Source organism: Antechinus flavipes, chromosome 3 (assembly GCF_016432865.1).
Source record: "Antechinus flavipes isolate AdamAnt ecotype Samford, QLD, Australia chromosome 3, AdamAnt_v2, whole genome shotgun sequence".
In the NCBI taxonomy this organism is placed as follows: Eukaryota; Metazoa; Chordata; class Mammalia; order Dasyuromorphia; family Dasyuridae; genus Antechinus; species Antechinus flavipes.
In genome coordinates, this window is record NC_067400.1 from 57,977,530 (window position 1) to 57,998,621 (window position 21,092).

The window sequence follows — 21,092 nt, forward strand, 5'->3', positions numbered from 1 at the left end:
CTCTCATTTAATAACCACTTCTGTGCAAAGATCTTTTCCTCTTTCTTCAACTTCAGATTGCACATTTCAAGGTTGAAGTCCCAGGGAATTTAGTACATTCTGCCTGTGTCCTCTACATAGGCATGTTGGCAAATGGAACTGTCATTTTCCCAGCATGTTCCCAAATAAGCATGTTCAGAATGAGCAAAAATATAGGCTGGAATACATGTGAAATTCTGGCAGCTATTTTCCTTGCTCTTCTTTCTCTGCTAGATTGAGAATCAATATACATTAAAGGAAGTACCCACAAGTCTTTAATGTAAAAGTCAGGAACCACTGAGTAAGAGGGAGTTCTAAGGCTCAAGAGGCTTTTTCAATATAACCTGATGATGTGCTACTTTTCTATAGAAGAAAAAGCGTACAAATTCATTATTCTCTCAGACCTCTTATGTAAATTGTACCGAAGAGTAATTCCTATCACTCCAAAGCCAAGAATTTAGATGTAGAAAAGGTGATGGATTTCCCCATGAAACTGGGTTTAGTTATAGTTCAAAAGACCTTCTGTTGATTGTATTATGTACTTTTAGATCTAAATAACCAAATTGGTTGTCATAATGGGCTAGCTTGTCCTTTGTTTCAACAGAAAGAAAATATGAAAATCTGGATTTACAAAACAAATAAACCTATAAGGTGACTTCATTTTATAAAAGCATTCTTTTATACTTTCTTTAAACAGTGAAATGCCCAAATATATTTAAAGTAGGGCTGAATTTAAAAAAATCTGGATTTAAAAGCATTTTTTTTTTTTAAAAGAAAACAGCCTTATTACACAATGCAAGGCAAACCAGAAGCTGGGAGAGCAGCTTTGACTCTGGTGCTAATGATGTAAAGGCATCACAACAAAATAAGGAATGTGCTCCTGAAGTTATACTGTAGAATCAATAGCAAAACATCAATTGTTGCAATAATCTAATAAGTATAGAAGGGTAGACTTAATTAGTACAAGAATAATCAGTTCCTTCCTTGGATCCAGATCTTAGGAGACTACATGATACTTACTTTACGCCCCTCCCAATCGTAGGTCATTGTTCCAGTTCTCAGGTGACCTATATTTAGCCTTATAAGTTATGGGCAGGTCTTGCCTCAAGCAACATACTCATTTCTCAAGTCTTTGTTTTGATTTGAGCAAGGAACAACAAAAACGATTAAAAAAAAAAAAAGGAACAATTTTTTTCAAACATAACCATAGACTAATCAACAAAGTAAGTGTTGAAAGCATAACAACACCCAGTAGTTTAATTACTCAATGAATTCATTAACCTGAGGTAACTCCAACCTCTTTAAAAATATATCTGATCTTATTAAATAGTTCTGATCTAAAAAAGAATCATAGACAAATGTTCTCAAAAGTCGAGAACATGCTGCAGAAAATAGGGGTAAATTCTGTGTGGGCAAATAGTTATTTCAGAGGGGTTTAAATGGGAGGGTCCCCTAGTAGAGCTTGTAGCAAACATTAGAGCAATTAGTCAAGTAAGCAAAATCAGGAAGTAAAGTCGATTATAATTGGAAAGTAAAACCACGATTCAGACCTTGTGGGGCAACTGAATGAGACGCCAAAAAAACCAACCGAAAACAAAAACAAAACAAAACAAAACAAGCTCCTCCCCCCGACAAAAAGACCAAAACGCAAAAACAAAACCCCAGACAAAAGTCTCAAACCTTGAGTTACAAAAGATAAATGATTTTAAGTCTAATTTTAAGGATTATCAGTAATTGTGAACAGACTTTGAATTGTTTAAATTGTATTTGCCTTCATGTTTCTACAACTTGATCACGTCTAACCAGTTTACACCTGATTTGGGGAATTGACATGACTTTATTGCCATAGCAACTGATTTTTTTTTTCTCCTTGGGTCCTGCTTAAAACGTCAGGCCTGAGCCGCCTTCCGTGGACCCCGGGGCCTGGGGCCGCTTGGTGGCTAGGTGAGTCCACAGAAGGTTCACCTTCCCATCTCATTCTGGAAAACCCGCTCGGGCTGTCGCCCCCTCCCACCCTCCCCCCAGCCCCTTCCAAGCTGACAGCAGGGCAAGTACCTCCTCCTACCCAAACTCTTTCCTCCTTCGGTCTCCCACCCCACTGGTCCATCCTGTTCCATTATGCCCCAGAAAAACAGCCTTTAATGCAGGGATGCTACCTCCCAGCCCAGGCCACAGCCTCCACAACAGAAGCCCCACCGAGGATCTCACGCCTCGCCACAACCAGGGTCACTACTCCCACTTCCACGTGACCAGGACCTCGTTCCGCTCTCCACCAATCAAGAGTCACCTCCGCCCCGAACCTGGTCTCGGACTCTCCAGTTTCGAAGACGTAGCTTTCAGCTCCCCGCCCTCAACCCCTCCCCTTTCCCGCCCCTCCCCTCCGGCTCCTCCCACTTCCCCCCCCACACCTCCCGCCCCCCCATCCTTCCTCCTCCCTTGGCTCATCCCCACCCGCTCCGCCCGCCTCGGCGGCCCCGCTCCGGCCTCGGGCCGCTCTCGCGAGATCAGCGCTCCCTCTCCCCCCCTCCCCCCCACGCTGCGGCCGCCTCCCCCTCCCGTCCCACCCCCTACCCCCCTTCCCCCAATCTCTCTTACTCTCTGGCTCTCCTCCCTCCCTCCCTCCCCCCTCCACCCTCTGGGCCGGATCTTGTCTCGCTGAGGCGGAGGAGGAGAAGGAGGAGGAGGAGGAGGTTCGGCCTGCGCAGTGAGATGTTTGTCCGTCGCCGCCGCCGCCGCCATCGCGGAGGAGCGCGATAGAGGGAGCCCAGCCGCGAGTGACGGGCCCGGGGGGAGGGGGAGCCCCGCGGAGCCGCCGCGCCAGCGCAGCCCCCGAGGGAAGGCCGAGCCACAGCCGCAGCCGCAGCCGCCGGGGCCGGGCCGGGGCCGGGGCCGGAGCTAGAGCCGCCAGAGCCGCCTAAGCCGGAGCCGGGGCCAGAGCCGGGGCCGGGGCCGGGGCCGCGGGGGTCCGGCCACCTCCCCCACCCCCGAAGTCCCCCTCCCCCCTTCCCAGCCCGGGAGCCGCCGGTGTGTCCAGCCCGCCCGCCTTCGATGTGACACGGGCGCCCCGGAGCGCGACCTGAAGCCGCCACCGCCGGAGCAGCAGGAGGAGGAGGAGGAGGAGGAGCAGGAGCAGGGGAGGAGGAGGAGAACCATGTCGAACCTGAGCAAAGGGACGGGCAGCCGGAAGGACACCAAGATGCGGATCCGGGCCTTTCCGGTGAGTCTCTCCTCCGCGCCCGGGGCCGAGGGGCCGGGGGCCCGGCCGAGAGACGCACTCGAGGCCCCGGGCTGAACTCCCCCCAACAGGCCGCAGGGCCGGCCGCTCCCCCCTCCCCCCACCGCCGCCTCTAGGGCCGCGGGGCTGGAACCTTCCCGGCAACGGGGGAAGCTCGGGGGGCGCCCCGCGGGGGCGGGCAGCTAGGAGGGGGCGCCCCGGAGCGGGCGGGCTGCTCCTGCGTCCCTTCCGCAGGGCCGGGCCGGGCGGCGGCGGCGGCCCAGCTGGCGCCCGGGGGCCTGCGCGCCCCCCGCCTGCAGGCCCAGGGGCCCGGCCTCTCCCCCCGCCGCCCCCGGCCTCCGTCCCGGGGGCACCCGGCGCTGCTCATTGTAAGCCCGGGCGCGTGTGTGCGTGTGAGTGCGTGCGTGCGTGTGAGTGTGAACTTTGAAAGGGGGTTTGCTCTGCTCTGAGAGAAAAGTGCCCGAGCGGCTGCCCGGCGCCCGAGCCGCGTCCCACGGGCCGAGTTTGGCGGTCGGGCGCTGTGACAGGTGTGCCCCTGCCTGCGCCCCCACCGTGCGCGCTGCGCCCCCGGGACCCAGAGCGGCCCGGACAGACTCCGGGAGGCTATCACCTGGTGTGCGGACTGTCCCGGAGACTCTCGAGGTCACGTTTGGTGGAGGCTTAGTGACGAACGTAGAATAATAACAGACTGCACATACTTGAGCGAAGAGAGTATTAACAGGCGTCTAGCCAGGCAGAGATTCTTCTGAGCTCAGAACTGTAGTGATAAAACGGTAATTATAAACAAAACTCCCGCAGAGTAGGAGTTAAGAATTTTGCTTTTTCAAAGGTGTATGCATATATATGCACAGTAACTGCTGAGAAGGGAGAGTTGTTAATTTTTTTTTTTGAGTTCTCAAAAAGAAAAAAGTCTTACTCTATAACTTGAAATTAACAATTGTCATAGACATATATTTTTTAATTTTTGGATTTGGTGGGAGAAGTGCTGGCAAACTTGTGACATCTTAATCCTAAACTTTTAAAGTGCAATATATGTACTTAAGAATTTGGGGGAGGGGTAATGAAATGACTGTATGCAATGTTTAGGGGATTAGATTGCATTTATAATATTTTATAAATGTATTTTAGTCTTGTGAAGTAGGTAAGGCAAGTATTATCCCTATTTTACGGATGAGAAAACTGAGGTTCACAGAGTTTGTGACTTACCTAATGAAGGAGAGCTATTTGATTATGAATAAAAGGAATTTTGCCCACCGACAATTCATTAAGTGAGTATGAGAGCCTTCATTAATTAAGAGTGAGGAATGAGATCATGATTATACTGGTAGATTTTGTAAAGGGAACTGAGAGAACTTTTAGTCTAACTTTTTAATTACAGAGGAGGAAATCCAGGAAGCCTAGAGAGAGGGGAAGTTAATTTGTCCAAGTTCACACCCAGCCAAGTAGCCAAGAAGGGATTTGAACCCAGATCTTTCTATTCTGAATGTCTATTCTCCCCTTTCTACTACTTCACTTAACAGTCTTTGATGAAATTCATTAGCACCTTTTCCTTGGGAAGGGAAAAATGGTACAGTACTAACACTTCCATTGATGAAATCTTAATTGAGTCCAGAACTGCATTTAAATGCATATGAAAATTTTACCTTTTTTTTTTTTTTTTTTTTTTTTTTAACAAATCCTCGGGATTGAGTCTTAGGAAATCAATTGCTTTTTAATTATTATGAAATGTCAGATTTTGTGGGAAACTGTGGTTTCCAGTCACTTACCTTGTCATAGTGAGTTCATCTTCAACATTTTGAATATTAACTTGTGCTCAGATTTATTATAAAATATAACAGCATTCATATTGATAACAGCTCTGGGTTAGAGTAAAACTTGGGTTGGGCTTCCCTTTTGCCTCTCTGTACTTTTGACAATGTTCAAATCTTTAACCTACCAGTTGGTTTTACTTCACCATCCTTCAGTAAATTTCAGCTTTTGCATTAGCTGAAGAGTGTGAACTTCAGGAATTAGCAAGATTTTTGTCTTGTTTGAAACAAAAGTTAGAGAAGCATCATAGTCTGGTGCTAGTCAAGGTATTCTATCTAGCATCTCCTGTTTGCTACATGCTAGGGATACAAAGACAAAAATGAAACAAATCCTTTCCTTCAAGAAGTAGAGGGAAGGCATTAAATGTAGCTTGGGGGTCAGGAAAACCTTCAAGTAGAAGTTAATCTGAGCCCTGAAGGAAGCTAAAGATTCTGAGAGTCAGATGAGGAGGAGATAGTATGCTCCATTTTGGGGTATCAGTTAGTGTAGAAGCTTGGAGGAGGAAAATGGGGTGTACCTTGTATTATGGAACAGCAAGAAGAGTGGCTTGGCTTCATTATGGTCTACTTTAAGGAGAGTGAAGTGAAACAAGGCTATAAAAGATTAGATGGGGATAGGTTGTAAAGGGCTTTAAAAAGGATTTTCTATTTTGTCCTTCAGGTAGCTGGAAGCCCTTGGAGTTTATTCAAGTATATCCCAGTTGTACTTCAGAAATATTCAATTCCTATATGCAATTACTTATAATTTTAAAAAATGTTAAAATTCCTTCTTTTTTCTTTATCAATATCTAGTTTTAAGTTCATTGTTAGTGTGGCATCTGTGGCAACACATTAATTACAGATAAGTACCTCTATGGTGATGTATTTCATTGGTGGCTTACTCATCTTCAGTTATAAAAAATTTGACAGACCTTGTTTTTCTTTTCTTCCTGGTTAGTTGCTTTTATTATTTGAACAGATTAAAGTTGGAGTCACTAGTCACAAGTAGTAAATGAGTAGAATTTCCTATTGAGAAAATATGTATTGTCTTATTAAATCTGTCACTTTAAGTTTGACTGCAGTCATTTTAAATTAATAGAAATTAGATTTTTAAGGTTTCAAAATTTCACCTCAAGTTATTAACTTCCCTACTGGAAAATTCAGATGGAAAAAAATTACTGTTTTTTTCATAGTTTTTAGTTTTTTCACTATGACTTGTTTGATAATTAGCTACTTGCTAATTTATGCTAGCATTTTTGTTTATTTGTTTTGGCAAGGTTATTGGAGTTAAATGATTTGTCCAGGGTTACACTACTAGTAAGTGTGAAGTGTCTGAGATCGAATTTGAACTGGGTTCCTTCTGACTTCAGGCTGTTTATCTATCCATGCTAGCATTTTCAAAATGATTCTGAACATTTTTTCTTAGTGCTAGTAGTAAAAGGAGGCTCTTCTATTTTTGAGCATGTATAAATATGCTCTACACCAAATCCTTCAGATACTTCATTATGTCATGGTGGTGACCTAGAATTTTTGAACGTTATGCCAGCAGAACTCAAATTATGGCATATTCTTTTTAAATTGAGCCTAAAGACTGATAGGTCTATTTTCCGAAGATTGACCTAGCTAAGTTCAGACAGGCTCATCTCAGGTTAGCGCAGGATGATTTATCTCTGGGGTATAGTAGATTTTGTAGTTGTATGTACAAAATTAGATGAATTATGATCTGTTTTGGTGGAGGGAATACCTATCCAGATGAAATCACAGGTCCTTGACATGTTAAAAGTATTATAAATGACTTCTCAGCATTCAGACCATGATTCTAAAAATTACTGTTGCCTTGATACTAGAGTTTTTAAGCAACATTCATTATATTAGATTGCCAAAAACCGATTTTCCCTATGATGAAAAAAAATGAGGTTTCTATATTTGTTTATTATTTACAGAAATTAAGGGTTTTTACTTTTTGAACTCTGGTTTGAATAAAATAGTTCTTTACATTTTCTTGTTCAAGTTTTGTAAACTATTTTTCTTTTGCACTTTATAGTACATGTCAGGAAAGCTTGTGTAGATAGCAGCTTTGTATAGGCATGTAACAATAGAAGTTTAGGAAACTTGAATGCTGCTAAAAAGTGTATATAGCACTTCCTTTTCAAATTGTGCCCTTTACTGAACCCTTTAGAGTTTCCTTGTTAAGTTTTTCCCTGATGGAGGGTCTGTCCTTTAGACAATTTATCTGGTAGAACTGCTCATTATTTAGTGTCTACCAGCCTTTCTTTAGGGAATAGATTCTGGGATGATACTACCTAGGCGGTTTACATGATCCTTGATTAAGATGTGTAACAATGGAGGACAGATAGAAGAATATTTCTTGTTTTCAAATTGTCTAGGTTGTGCTTGGAGGCCAGCAAAAGAGAGTATTAGTATTTTAGGGTTACTTGCATATCGTTTTAATTAGTAGTCATTTCCAAGATTATGTAAGTCCAAATCGAGAAAGTTATTTGATTCTTATGTCTGATTTAAGTTCATCTCTTTAGGCTTAATTAGGTAATACAGTGCTGCAGCTCTGAGTATGAGAAAAATAATTTTTCAGCTTAAACTCTGAAAGGCTTAGAGATAGTAAAAGGATTAAGCTTCAAGAGTGATGAGTGGGGGACAGGCCTCACAAGCGACTTTTCAGCTTTTGTGTGTGGCCTCAGACAGACAGTTCTGCTGTTCTTACAGTAAAATTTCTTCTTTAAAAGTAACAACTGTAGAAATAGCGATATGGAAAAAGGAGAAACTACGAAAGCAAGTCAATATGGAATGTTAACAAGTGGGAATTGAGTAGAATTAATAGTTATATGCTTGTAAAAAATTAAACTTTGGAGTTTTACTTACTCTAGTCATCTTTTGATATAGATATCTGTATTAGATGTTATTAGTACCATTTGGCTTTAGTTGTTGAGAAAGAAAGGTGACATAGAATAACTATCCATAAAAAATGAACATTTGCTCTAAAAAAAATAACATCTTTTTCTTCAGTTGCTGGGAGCTTGCATAATTGATCATTGATATCAGTAATTGAGTTAAGTAGATCTGTAGTGGTTTATGAAAAATTGGTTATTTTGGTAATACATTGTACTGTAGTCTTCGGGCTCTGAAGTAAAATACATAAAAGCTTCTTTAGTTTGGAATCCACTATTTTTCCTACATTAAAATAATTGAAAGTAACAACTGTTTTATTCCTCAAAAATCTGCCATTTGAACTGTTTGCTTATGATAGCATTCAAGTCCCTGAATTTGAAAATAGCAAAATTTTGCTGAATTTTTCACACCCCTTTCATCTCATCGTGAATTATAGAATCTGAGTGCTAGAAAAGGTCTCAGAAGCCATCCTAATACAACTTGTAACTGACCACAAATCCTCTCTTCAAAGTTTATGAATAATGATCATCCAAACTTTTTTTTTAAAGACTGCCAAATACAACTTTTAATGAGCATAAAGTGCCTGTAATAAATTGAATAAAAGGTAAATGTGCAAGAAGTAGTAATAATAATTCACATGTGCACCATTTAAACATTTTCAAAATTTTATTCATAACAAAACCATGAAAGTAATATGTTATTCCCATTTTACAAGTAAGGAAACTCATGAGGCTCAGAGACATTATGTAACTTTTAGGTATAGTCATATATCTAATTTCAGTGATGAACTCTTTAAGTTTGCTCACCTTCAAATCTAATTCTCTTTCTACTATGCCATATTGATAGTGTTGTTAAATAATAGATACATTTATTGTACAGGGAAACAGAAGTAAATTAAAATATCATCTCATGAAAACTTTGGGTAGTAAGTATAGTACTTATATACAATGCTGTCATTTCCTAACTATTTTTTAAAAATTTTAATAAATGCTTTCAGTACCAGTTTACAGAAGCCATATCAAGAAATTGGTTTCATTGAAGATTTGGCATCTTTTCACATCTTTAAAAGAATGCTGTAGGTGTTAAAAACTGTTTCCAGAGAGAAGTACCAAAAGTGTCCTTTCAGTCATCATTTGAATAAGTGCATAATATTGTGTGCAGACTACTTTAGAAATAATATTTATTTGGATCTAAAAGTTCACCAATGTTTGTTTCAAAAATTGAGCCATGCTAATTTCCAGTCACATCTTATATGTAATACTGTTTATTTACTAATTGATCATTTCATAATCTTCTCTAGGTTATAATTATTTTGTGAGAGATGATCTGATCTTTCCTCCCTCCTTCCCCCTCCCTTTTTCTTTTTTTTTTTTAAATTCTTGAACCTATTTAGGAGATAGGAAACACAGGATTAAGATAGCATATAATATAGTCACCAAAGTAATTAGTTTCTAAAACTCTTATGATTCTGATTACATAGGTAAATCAATAGAGAGGTAGTAAGCTAGTGAATGTTAGGAAGCATTTGAACTAATAATTATGTGAACTTCTAATAAGATGAAATGGATTTTAATCTTATGATTGATAAAGATTTAAAGCCTGTTATCATAAAGGGGCAGTTATCCTGGACTTATGGGAAAGGATTTTAACTGTTAAATTATTTTCTATCTGAGAATTTTATGTTAGTCATAATTTTAGAGCAAGTAGGGAACATTAGAAGGTGTACCCTGCCCCATTTATGACAAACTTAAGATGAACAAACATGGACATTTTTCTATACAAAGAAAAGCCCCAAAAAATCGTATATAAAGACTTAAGCTGTGCTTAAGTGCAATTTGTTTTTTAATGCACACGTATACACACACACACAACAAACACACACACACTGTAATAACAGAATTACTGTTTGTGGCCTCTTCTGCGCCTTTTTTCTTCTTCTGCATTCTTTTAACATCTATCTCACCTTTCAGCAAATATAATTCAAAATAAATCACAGTGGTTTTGTTTAAAAATGTATAGATCAAGCTACGCCTCTAGTCCATCATCTTTCTGACCAAGAAAAGGGTTGGCGTGCTTCACATCAGACTTACAAAATCACATCCATAGTCTTTCCAAGTTGTTTTTTTTTTTTACAATATTGTGGTTGTTTTATTAATATTCTTATTTCTCTTTGCATCTGTTCATAGCTGTCTTCCCAGATTTCTATGAACTCATTTGTCATTTCTTATGGTGCAATGTAGTAATAATCCATTACATTCCAATTTGGTCAACTATCCCTCAGTTAAGAAGTAGCCACTTTATTTCCAATTCTTTGCCACAGGAAAAAAAAAATTAGAAATATTTGTGTGTATATGGGCCCTTTCCCTTTGACTTTGAATTTTGGGAGATATATGCCTGTCTTTTTTTCATAATAATCTTTGCCAATGTAATGAGTATGAGATAGAATTTTAGAATTATTTTTATTTTGTCCTTATTTTTACCAGTTCTCCCTTCTCCCCAAGGTTGTTGGTAGCTTCCATTTATTTTGAGAATTGCCTTCATATCTTTGTAATATTTGCCTTTTGGGAAATTGCTTTTATTTTTTATGTATTCATATCGGTTTTCTGTATTACTTATTTTTAATATCAAACTGTTAATAGAAAAAATAAGCTACAAAAATTGTTTTCCTTCAGTAACTGTTTCCTTCCTGAATCTAACCACACTGGTCTTTTGCAAAAGCTTTTCAATTTTATGTAATCAGAATTGTCCATTGTATCTTCTGTGACCTACTCTTTTTCTTAATGAATTAAAAATCCTTCCCTCGGGGATTGTGGTGGAAGGTATTTGTTATTTCATAAGATAAACACTATATAGCACTTTAAGGTTTGTTATTTAGTTTTCTTTCCAATTACAATAAGCATTTATTTTTCGCTCATCCTCCCTCCCCAACAGAAAGTGACCCTTTATTATAAATACATATATTTAGGCAAAACAGATTCTCTAGATTGGCCATGTCTAACAATGTTTTATTCTGGTATTTAGTTAGGCATCTCTTTGTCAGAAGGTTCATTTTTAAGTATTTATACCCTGAAATCATGGTTTTTTCATTATGTTGATCAGAGTTTTTTAAGTTTTTCAGTTTTCTCCACACATCCAGTTCTATTGTATAAATGATTCTCCTGGTTATGCTCACTTTAGTCTGCATCAATTCATGTAAGTCTTCTCAGGTTTTTCTTAAAACTGTTTCTTTTCATCAATTTTGTATAGCACTGTGGTATTTCATTACATTGCTTCACCAAAATTTGTTTAGCCATCCCCCCAATTAATGAGCACTTCTTTTCTTTCTATAGCTATTTTGGTGTACATAAAGGGATTTTGTCCTAACCAGTATCTTCCTTGGAGTATAAGACCAGTAATGTAGTAAAATCTGTGGTTCTTAAAGTTATAGATATTTTTGTCACTTTCTTTGCTTAAATCCAAATTGCTTTTCAAAATGAATATACCACTTCAGAATTCTATCAACAATGTATTAATGTGTCTATCCTACACCCCATTTGTTTCTAGTTCTTTGTATCACAAAAAAAGAGCTGTTGTAATTATTTTTGTATACTAGGGTCCTTTTCCTCTTTGATTTCTTTATGGTATGAACTTACTAATGGTCAAAGGAATATATAAACAGCTTAGTAACTGGACATGGTTCCAAGTTGTTTTTTAGAATTGCTGGACTAATTGTGCCTGTTTTCCACAGTCACTTCAACATTTATCATTTTTTTCTTTTTTGTACACTTTGCTAATCTGATTATTTGTGAGGTTCTACCTCAGAATTACTTTAATTTACTTTTCTTTAATTATTACTGATTTGAAATTTTTGTATTTGGTCTTGCTGCAAAGATATTTTTTTCCAATTAGCCATTTTCCCTTCTAACCAAAACCAATTTACTTTATTGATGTTTTTATTTGTATGTTTTAAGGGTTACAAAATCTCCCCACAGCAACTTAATTCGTGCGTTTATTATCTCCATTTTTATCATATGAAAAAACTAAGATTCAGCAAATGTGATACAAGTTGTGGGATGGTGCCACAGCTTGTCAGTTTCCAACCCTGGACTTAATTTAATGTCTTCAAATCTAGGGCTCTTTCCAATTTATAGAAATCTTGCAAGTTGTCAAAAGTTTCCTTTTGCACTTTTAAAATGGGAAAGGTTTCAAGAAACCCATTTAAAATAAATTACTTGAGCATAGTATAAACTAGCAGTGTTTAGAATAATGCATTTTTACCTATTCAACCTGATATATTCTAGACTAGGCAACACTTTGCCAATTTCCAGCTACTGTTTGTGCTTGAAAGCATAAAATTGCATTTAAAAATAGTTATAATTAGTTGCTTGTTCATTAACTGTAAGTGATTTTATTTTATATCTGTTTCCAAACCTAATATTCATAACTTTTTGGTCTAACTTTAGAGATTTTTTTTTTAAGAGCAGATCTGTGATTTCATTGGTATAGAAGCTCTCAAGAAAATTTCAACCAATGCAAATTTGCAATCTAGAGAGTTTTCTGGGGGCATTTAGAGAGTGGATAACTTGTTTAGAGTCACATAGCCACTGTATATCTGCAGGGGAATTTGAACTTAGTCGTAGTACCTGTTCCAAAGACAATTCAGGGATGTGTTTTTTATTGCAAGGAGAAAAATATTTTATATAATGAATAATTCTTGCTAATAACTACTTATCAAGTATTTACTGAGTTCTAGGTACTGTGCAAACCACCAGAAATAAAAATACAGGGTGAAATAATAATTTTAAGAAACTTGCATTCTGATGGGGGAGACAAAATTATAGTATATATAGAATAAATACAAAGGAAATAAATCCAATAGTATTGAAGGAGAAGGGATCAACATGGTGGGATTGGGAAGAATGATGTCTAACATTGTACTTGAACTGCTTTTTAAGGAAGAAAAGAATTCTGTAAAGTGGACCTGAAGAGATGGTACATTCCAGGCATAGGTGAAGGAGGGCAGTTACAAAGGTACAAGTACAGAGAAGGGAGATGAGAACAAATTTGAGGAACCAGAGAAAAGACCAGTTTGGCAGGATTGTAGATGGCTTTGGAAAGATGTATTGATGTCAAGTTGTAAAGGACTTTTAAAAACTAATAGGAGACCCTGGAGTTTATTGAGCAGAGGAGTTTTATAGTCGGGTCTGCATTTAATGAACATAATTTTGGCAGCAGTGTGGAAAATGGATTGCAATTGAGGAGAGACTTGATGTCCTTTGCAATCCTCCACAGAGATGATGGGGGTCTGCGTGAGCTAGTGAGCTAGCTGTTGGAGCAGAAGAGGAGGGCTTGAATTTGAATAGAATTATGTAGATTGCAAAGGTTGTATTTTTAATTTTTTTTTGTGATTATGTCTCAGAAATATACTTTACTATAAATCTTATACGTTTGGAATGTTAAAAACATGAAGAACTGAAAATATCTTATTTATAATTTTCCACATTTTATATTCTTGTTGGCACTGTATATTAGAGTTACGTAACAGAATATCCTATAGAACCCAAGGTGTCTTAAAGCTTCTTAAACTGTGAATTAGGTGACTCCCCTATAGGATCTCATACCTTAATGTGGGGTTGTAAAATAGTGATTTATTATCATGTCTGCCTATTTTATATACTACCTATATACCCAAGGTCATGTAAAAATTTCTTGCGTGAAAAGGAATCAGGAGTGGAAAAAGTTTAAGAAACCTTGCTGTGGAAATGTTATGCTATTTCTTTTACATCTTTTTTTGATGGAAAAATTTTGATTTGCTTATACCACACATTTATACTGAAAGTAAATCAAGAGGTTCATGTTGTATTGTAAATAAATTTTAACATGAATGAATGATGCTCCCTTGTTCATGGAAATATATACATGTGTCAGATTTAAGTGCTTTGTGAGCTGAACATAGACTGTTTCATTAATTATCTTTTTGTGCTCATATACAAACCTGCCACAAGTGCTTAATAAATGCTTGTTGATTGAACTAATAGGATTCAATGAGAATTGAATAATTATTGAGCAGATAGAATCAAACAACTTGCAACAATTCCCTCCTTTAATTTGTAACACTGACAGGATCAACTTCCAAAGTGTCTATATCTCTGGGTTTCAGTTTCTTCATCTTCAAAATGAAGGGGTTTCTTTAGCTTTACATCTGTAATCTTATGAAAAAAAGTGGCTTGGATATGTCAATTATTTGGGGGATGTTACATCTTTGATTTTTTTCGTAAAAATCATATACTGTAGGTTAAAATCTTATTTTACCTTTGGTAATATGATGCAATTCAGTTTCCCAAGAACATAGCGTGTTAAATAAGGAACATGAAAGATAAGATATTTTATTTAGTGAATGTTATTTGTGGCCATATATTAACTTATATTGTTTTTTAAAGTATTTTTTGAATAGAGAATTTTAAATTGGGAAGAGACTTTATAGCTATTCAGTTCAACCTCCTTATTTTTATGGATGAGAAAACTTAGTACAAGCGAAGTTGAGTCACTTGGCCTTCACATAGTTGGGACTGAAATTCAGGTCTCTTGACTGAGTTAATCCATATCAAGAAGTTGAAACCTAAGACAGAGCCATTCGTTGCTAATGTTACAGAATGAAGACATTTATTTAAAAAAAAAAACAGCTGATTTCTAAGTAATTAGAAAAATAATCATAGGTGGTTTTGTTTGAAATGGTACGATACAGTAGAAAGAATACTGGATCATCATATTTGGGTTCTTGCATTCTTCACTGTTGCTGTCAATTTGGGCTGATTACAAGTCTCTGGATCTTCTTTTTCTCATTGGTAGAATAAGAAGATTGACAAAATATCTTCTTGCTCTAAAATTGTATGGTTTTATTTATTTTTAAAGTTAGCTTATACAAGTTACAGATAAATGAAAGCTTATGAATTCTAGTGTAGCAATTGTTTAATTGTAATCTTAACTTCTCTTTTCAACTTTTTACATTCTATAAAATAAAACTGTAAACTCACATGGAATTTATGATCATTACATCAAAATGTGAAGGACATGAATGATCTGACAGCACTTTTAATTTGAAATAGAATTTAGGTTTACATAACATGATACCATAAGTATTTATATTATGTGACAGTACCTTAGAATCTTTTTTGTGTGGTGTTATTTTCAATCTCAAACCCACCCCATCAATTCTTCCAGAAAAAAAAGATTCTTTTAAGAGAGAAAGAAGTAGATATTTAAAAATTTATAGTATTTCACAAAGGCTGAAGCCTTCACCCTTATTTTGTGGATGTAATAATGAGGTGTTATTTTGCCATTTGTCACAGTTGGGAGTTTGTTTTTCATGTTAGATTTTTCATTATAATTTAAGGGAGTCCTGTTTCATCTGCTAAATGATCTTTTAATATCACAACCCAAAGCTCCATGGAGGCTGGGATGGTGACTTAATTATCCTTGATTAGTTCTACTTTAACATTAAATTTGAGAAGTTACTGTAATTGACCGTAAAGTAAACCATTTTCTCTATCACTTTTGGAACTTTCTGAATTACTCCTTGTATTTGGCTTTCCTATTGTTTTCCCACCCTAAAGTCCAAATGGGCATGGGGGGTGGGGGGGGGAGAGATGCTTTTTTCAATTATGACTACAAGAGTGTTAGGGAATAGCATCTTGAGAAAATAAACTAATCTCCAGTTGCATGTATGCAAATGACAGGCTCTAGTTAGTATTTCAGAATGTTGGTTTGATAGTTTTGCTTAAAAGTCAGTTTTCCAAATACGGAAACTTTGTCTCTTTTGTGTCTTTAGGTTTCTTTTGAGGAGGGGATTCTTGTTTTTGTCTAGTTTAAATTTTTTTTTTTTTTTTTGATGGAAGTCTTTCTAAGGCATGTAAACTCTCAGGCCTAAATAATATAAACAGTTTCTGGCATATAGGCAGTGCCATCTTAAGAATGGACAAAAGTGGAATCCTAAACCCATCTTCCCTTTCATTCATCTTTACCTTCCATAGAGGATCTTTCTCTCCATTCCCTGTCATCTTGGTAAAATACTAAATGTCAGGTACTGTTCCTAGAGATGTGGGATATTTGGAGGGGCTTATGATGCACTCTTGCACCCCAAATTTCAGGTCCAATTGTATAGTTTTTTTTTTCTTTCTTTTTTTAGCCCTACTATACTTCTTTACTAATATGGGAACATTTATAGCATTGTTTCTCTGGGAAAATATATTTCAAATTGGTGAACAATATTAATGCTCACAAATTCATCCCATTCATAAATATGAGAATGTTGTATGAGATACTTAATTTAACGTTTTTTTTTTTTTCCTCTGAGGCAATTAGAGTTAAGTGACTTGCCTAGGGTTACATAGCTAGTAAGTGTTTAGTATTTGAGATCAGATTTGAACTCAGGTCCTCCTGACGGCAGGGCTGGTGCTCTAACCACTGCACTACCTAGCTGCCCCTTAATTTAACATTTTATAAATGATACAGATAGATCGTCCTGAAATTTATTTTTGTTGTGCTTTGATATCCTCAGGAACTATTCACATGTTAGGCTTACCTTATAAAGCCTTTCACTGAATTTCTCTTTATTGATACTGTTTTCTATCTACTTCAGATTTCACTTTTAGTAGCAAACTCCCTTTAGACCTTTCTCCTCTTATCCTTCCACCTGCATTTCAAATAAGTGAAAGATTGCTAGATGAAATGAGATTATCAGAATTGGTAAATCCATAGACTTAGTTCTGCATAGAATTATAAGTCAATAGATAGGCTTTAGTAAGGTATTTATTATCTGTCTTTTGGAGTGAAATATGGAAGCTATGTGAGTTGTTTTTTTCCCCCTAAACTTTGAAACCTTTTAAGGTATGGAGCAATGTTTCAGTTGGATGTAACTATATTTACTGGATTAAAGCAAAGAAAAGGGGTGAAGATTAGTGGCATGTTAATCTGACTTGGTCCAGAAGTCTCATTGTGATACTTGAATGCCTACTGTGTGTGTGTGTGTGTGTGTGTGTGTGTGTCCCTATTGTTAAGGAGTTTGTCTAATGAGAAGCAGAATCTTGAGAAGTTATTTGTAATTTTTTCACTGGTCAAAATATTGTCATTCTTTGAACTTCTTTACCAAAGCAACTAATTTGAGCTTTTAGATTTTAATTTGAGACTTAGATTAAAGCATCACTCATTTTTCTTTTTTCATTTGCTGTGGCTCTTTTTTTTTTTTGGCTTTGTCATTTTGAATTGCCTGGAATCTCAAATTCTCACCCTTTTCCCCCACCCACCACCTTCTAAATTTTTTCTTGTAGCAAATTATTCATAAGGGACTAAAGGACTTTCTTGTCCTTTGTGTGCTGTGGATATGAAGAATAAAATTCTTTTCATTTACATTTCAGTGTAGTTCACTGAATCTTTGAGCAGTACCGTCAGAATGTGTAAGTACTGTACATTTATAGTATGTAAAATCAGATTTTTCTCAATTTTGGCTATGCATTTTGTGATTATTTCAAGTAATATTAAAAAGAAAAAAAGAGATTCCTGAAGGGAAATCTAGAGTATATTGTGCAAGCAGTGTTCCATAATAATTGATTTTGAATTTTGGTTACAAAGTATGGGCACTGAGAAAGGGATGTACTTTCTGGAGATTGAAATGATTGACTTGCCTTAGATTCAAAAAACGTTCTTAGTGAATTTAACTATGTGCGTTTAAAATGTTGGCATTTTAAAGATCAGTATTGTAGTTTATTTTTGCACAATTGATTTACTTGAATTTTTTTCATTAACTTTTTGAATAAAGGTATTATATGAATTTAATTTATATAATTATCTGCCAGAATGATGTTCCTTAGTTCGTCTGGGCAGCATAGGAATGGGTGTGATGTCTAAGTTCTTTGATTAATTAGTCTGGGAGGGAAGAAAAAACATTTATTAAGCACCTACTATGTGAGTGACTTTGTGCTAAGCACTTTACAGATATTAGTTATGGGATCATTGGCTGACCATTTAATGTTATTTGTTCCCACATTTTTTTTTTTTTTTTTAAAGGAGGAGGGCTGGAAATAACTTGCTCTTAAAGTTGTTTGAGGGGGAAAAAAGACCATAAACTAAACAATGATGTAAAGTGAATTAATTTAACCATTTTTGTTCAAATTACATTACAATCAGAACACTTAATCACTGTGCAATCTAATAATAGTTTTCACTTTTTGAGAATATTTATATTTAGGCATCATCAGTTCTGTGAAGTTTTTCTGAGTTAAATATTTATAAGCATGTCTGTAGTTGATGAGACTAGGAGTTGACTGATTTAGTTTAATCCCTTAACTTTTCATCAGCCTTTCATTATTGTGTTCTGAAACTAGGTGATTGAGACCATTATAAAACATTGATTATTCTGCCAACATTGCTGTAGTGTTAAATATAAGTTGCTTTAACCTGGCAAAAGTAGCTATCCAAAAGAATTTGAATATGAAGCTTCAGTTCACTTTGGTTTCAAATGTTGTTTAATGGAAACCCTTAATCAAATGAGAAGAATCCCTAAAAATTGTGCCTGTCATGAAATTGATTTTGTAGATTTTTTAATCATTGAGGAAGAAAGAAAAAATATGGTGCTGATTACACAAATAATCTTTAAATATAATTTTATTTAATTATGATTAATCCCTGGAATTTAAAGCTAGGATTATTTGTTGAAGAAAAAGATTGCATGAATGTGATGGATAATTTAGAAAACTGTATTATTAGAGTAGTTTTAAGTTACAAGTGTCAAACATAGAGCCAGCACATTCAGCAAAATACCCTAGTGCAGTTTGAACCAATTTAGGCTAGGAAGTATTTAACAAAATAAAATACTATAAAGCATAGATAACAATACATTTAAAAGCTAAGTCAGTGTGCAAGGATAAAGGCTGGTTATATATGGCTTAATGGCCTTTTTTTTTTTTTTCTATTTGATTTTCTTAGCTTTGGAGATTTTTGTGAGATATTGCCTAGATTTTTAGTTAACAATAGTTTTTACTGTTAAAATGCTAAGAATATACATAAGTATTATAAAAACCCAATAAGTTAAGCAAGTAGGGCTTTCTCATTTTGTCTGGTTTAGTTTTTAAAGTGTACCACCTCCATGAAATCCACTATATACAAATATGAATTTATAAAACAAAAAAGGGAATGTTCTCTAAAAATTTTGTTAATTTTGACCACATGGTATCTCCTTTAACTATCTTCTTAAGTGAATTTAAAATTTTAAAAACAATAACTTTCCAAGCTTATATTGTGCAAGATGAAAGACTCCTTTTAAATACACAAGAAAATGTTGATGTGGAGTCTTATGTGGTATAAAATAAAGCAGCTCTTTGACTATATCCTTTTACAGGTGAACAATCATTACACTGATATTTCTTACCTCCTAGTTTATTTGCATGGATACTAGTAGATTATGTATTACTTCTTATCTCTGTCTTCCTTAATTCTGCAAGAATCTGACCCAGACTGGTTTTTGTACTGAAAAGAGCCTTGTAGTCTTTTCTATATTGTTATAGCTATATAATATTATGCTTCCTCCCCTCTATTAAAATACATTACAAGAAAATTTTTTGAGCACCTGTGTGCAAAGATCCTGGAAGTTCTACTAGAGTTATAAAAAGAAGCAAAAGAAAGCCCCCGACATTACAGGGCTTATGTATGATATGAGAATAATAATATTTTAATATCTGTACAAATATAATATGTACAGAATTATTTGGGGTCTTATCTCAGAGGAAAAGAGGTAAGATTGAGAAGTGGAAAGCAGATGGACTTTGGCTAAAATTTGAAGAAAGTCAGGGAAGCCAGTAAGAGAAGAGAGAGGAAAAAGAGAATTCTAGTCAAGGAGCAGCCAGTGAAAATTAATGGTTGGAGTCTGAAGATGCAGTATCTTGTGCAAGGAGCAGCAAGAGTCTGCTGGTTTGCAGAATACATGGAGGAGAATAAAATGGAAAAACCTTGGAAAGGTAGGAAGGGGGCAGATTATGAAGGGCCTCAAAAACCCAAAACAAAATCAGAACTGTTAGACAGTTGGGTTCGTTCAGAACAATTGTTAATAGTTCGATGTTGGTGGATCAAGAGGTCTTCAGTGGATGGGGCAAAAGGAATTGTAGTTTAAACAGCCTTATGCTGTTGGATATTTTTATCATTTATCTAGGTAAAGGATTAGGCATCATATTCATTTAATTTGATAATAACAAAAAAAATTGAATTGGATAGCTAACAGTGAACAACATGCTCTAAAATGATCTTTGTCAGACCAGTGGTTTGAGATGAAAGGAGTACAATTTAAATTCAATAGATATAAATAAATTTTAAAAACAAAATTCGCATATATAAGTTGGAAGTGAATTGTGTAGACAGCATTTATTATGAAAAAGATCTAGAGGTTTAAGTGGACTGTCAGCTCAACATGAGTCATCATTTTAATGTGGTATCCAAAAGCAACTAATGGGATCTCAAGTTAGGAAGAGAAAAGCTGTACAGCTGACAGGAATAGGGAAGTGACAACCTCAGTGTGCTCTCCCTTCTTCAGACTTCATTTGGAGTGAGAAGAGATTTAGGGTTGGGCTTTAGAATATCCAGGCATGAGATGATGAAGTCTTGTGCCATAGTGGTAGCAATATCAGAGGAGAGAAAAGGGACAAAAGAAAGATGTTACAAAAGTAGAATCATCAGGAATCAGCAACTAATGGAATATTGGCAGGAAGGGTGAGAATGCATGAGATGTCAATTCCTGACTCAAGGAGCCAGCATGTAAACATAAAAGTGTATTTATAATAATCACATACAAAATCAATTCAGGGTAATTTAGAGGTATTGGTGCCAGCAGTCGGAGCAGGAACCGGTATCACCATGAGATAATATTTTTGCTAAGCTTTGAATGAAACTAAGGATTCAGTGTGGCAGAGGGGAGAGGGGAGAGGGTGATTTCCTGGCATGCTTGACAAAAATGTAGAGATGGGAGATGGATGGTTTGTTTTGCGTGAGTTCTCCAAAAGAGCTAGTTGGATTGTAATAAAGAATGTGAAGTGGAATAACATGGAACAATTCTGGAAAGGTAGGTTGGACCTAAGTTGTGAAGAGCTTTAATGAATAACAAAGATGTTTGTGTTTGATCTTAGTGT

The 21,092-nt window shown here is 36.6% G+C and overlaps 1 protein-coding gene across 2 annotated transcripts in view; it reads left to right on the plus strand.

Moving 5' to 3' along the window:
* Positions 1-3,123: 3,123 nt before the first annotated feature.
* The window catches only part of CUL3 (cullin 3), a 104,968-nt gene continuing 86,999 nt past the window's right edge, over positions 3,124-21,092 (plus strand). For both annotated transcript variants that reach the window (XM_051983447.1, XM_051983448.1), the window contains exon 1: positions 3,124-3,235. In XM_051983447.1, coding sequence (XP_051839407.1) covers positions 3,170-3,235 — 66 coding nt within the window. In that variant the 5' untranslated portion in view covers positions 3,124-3,169. The remainder of the gene's footprint in view (positions 3,236-21,092) is intronic.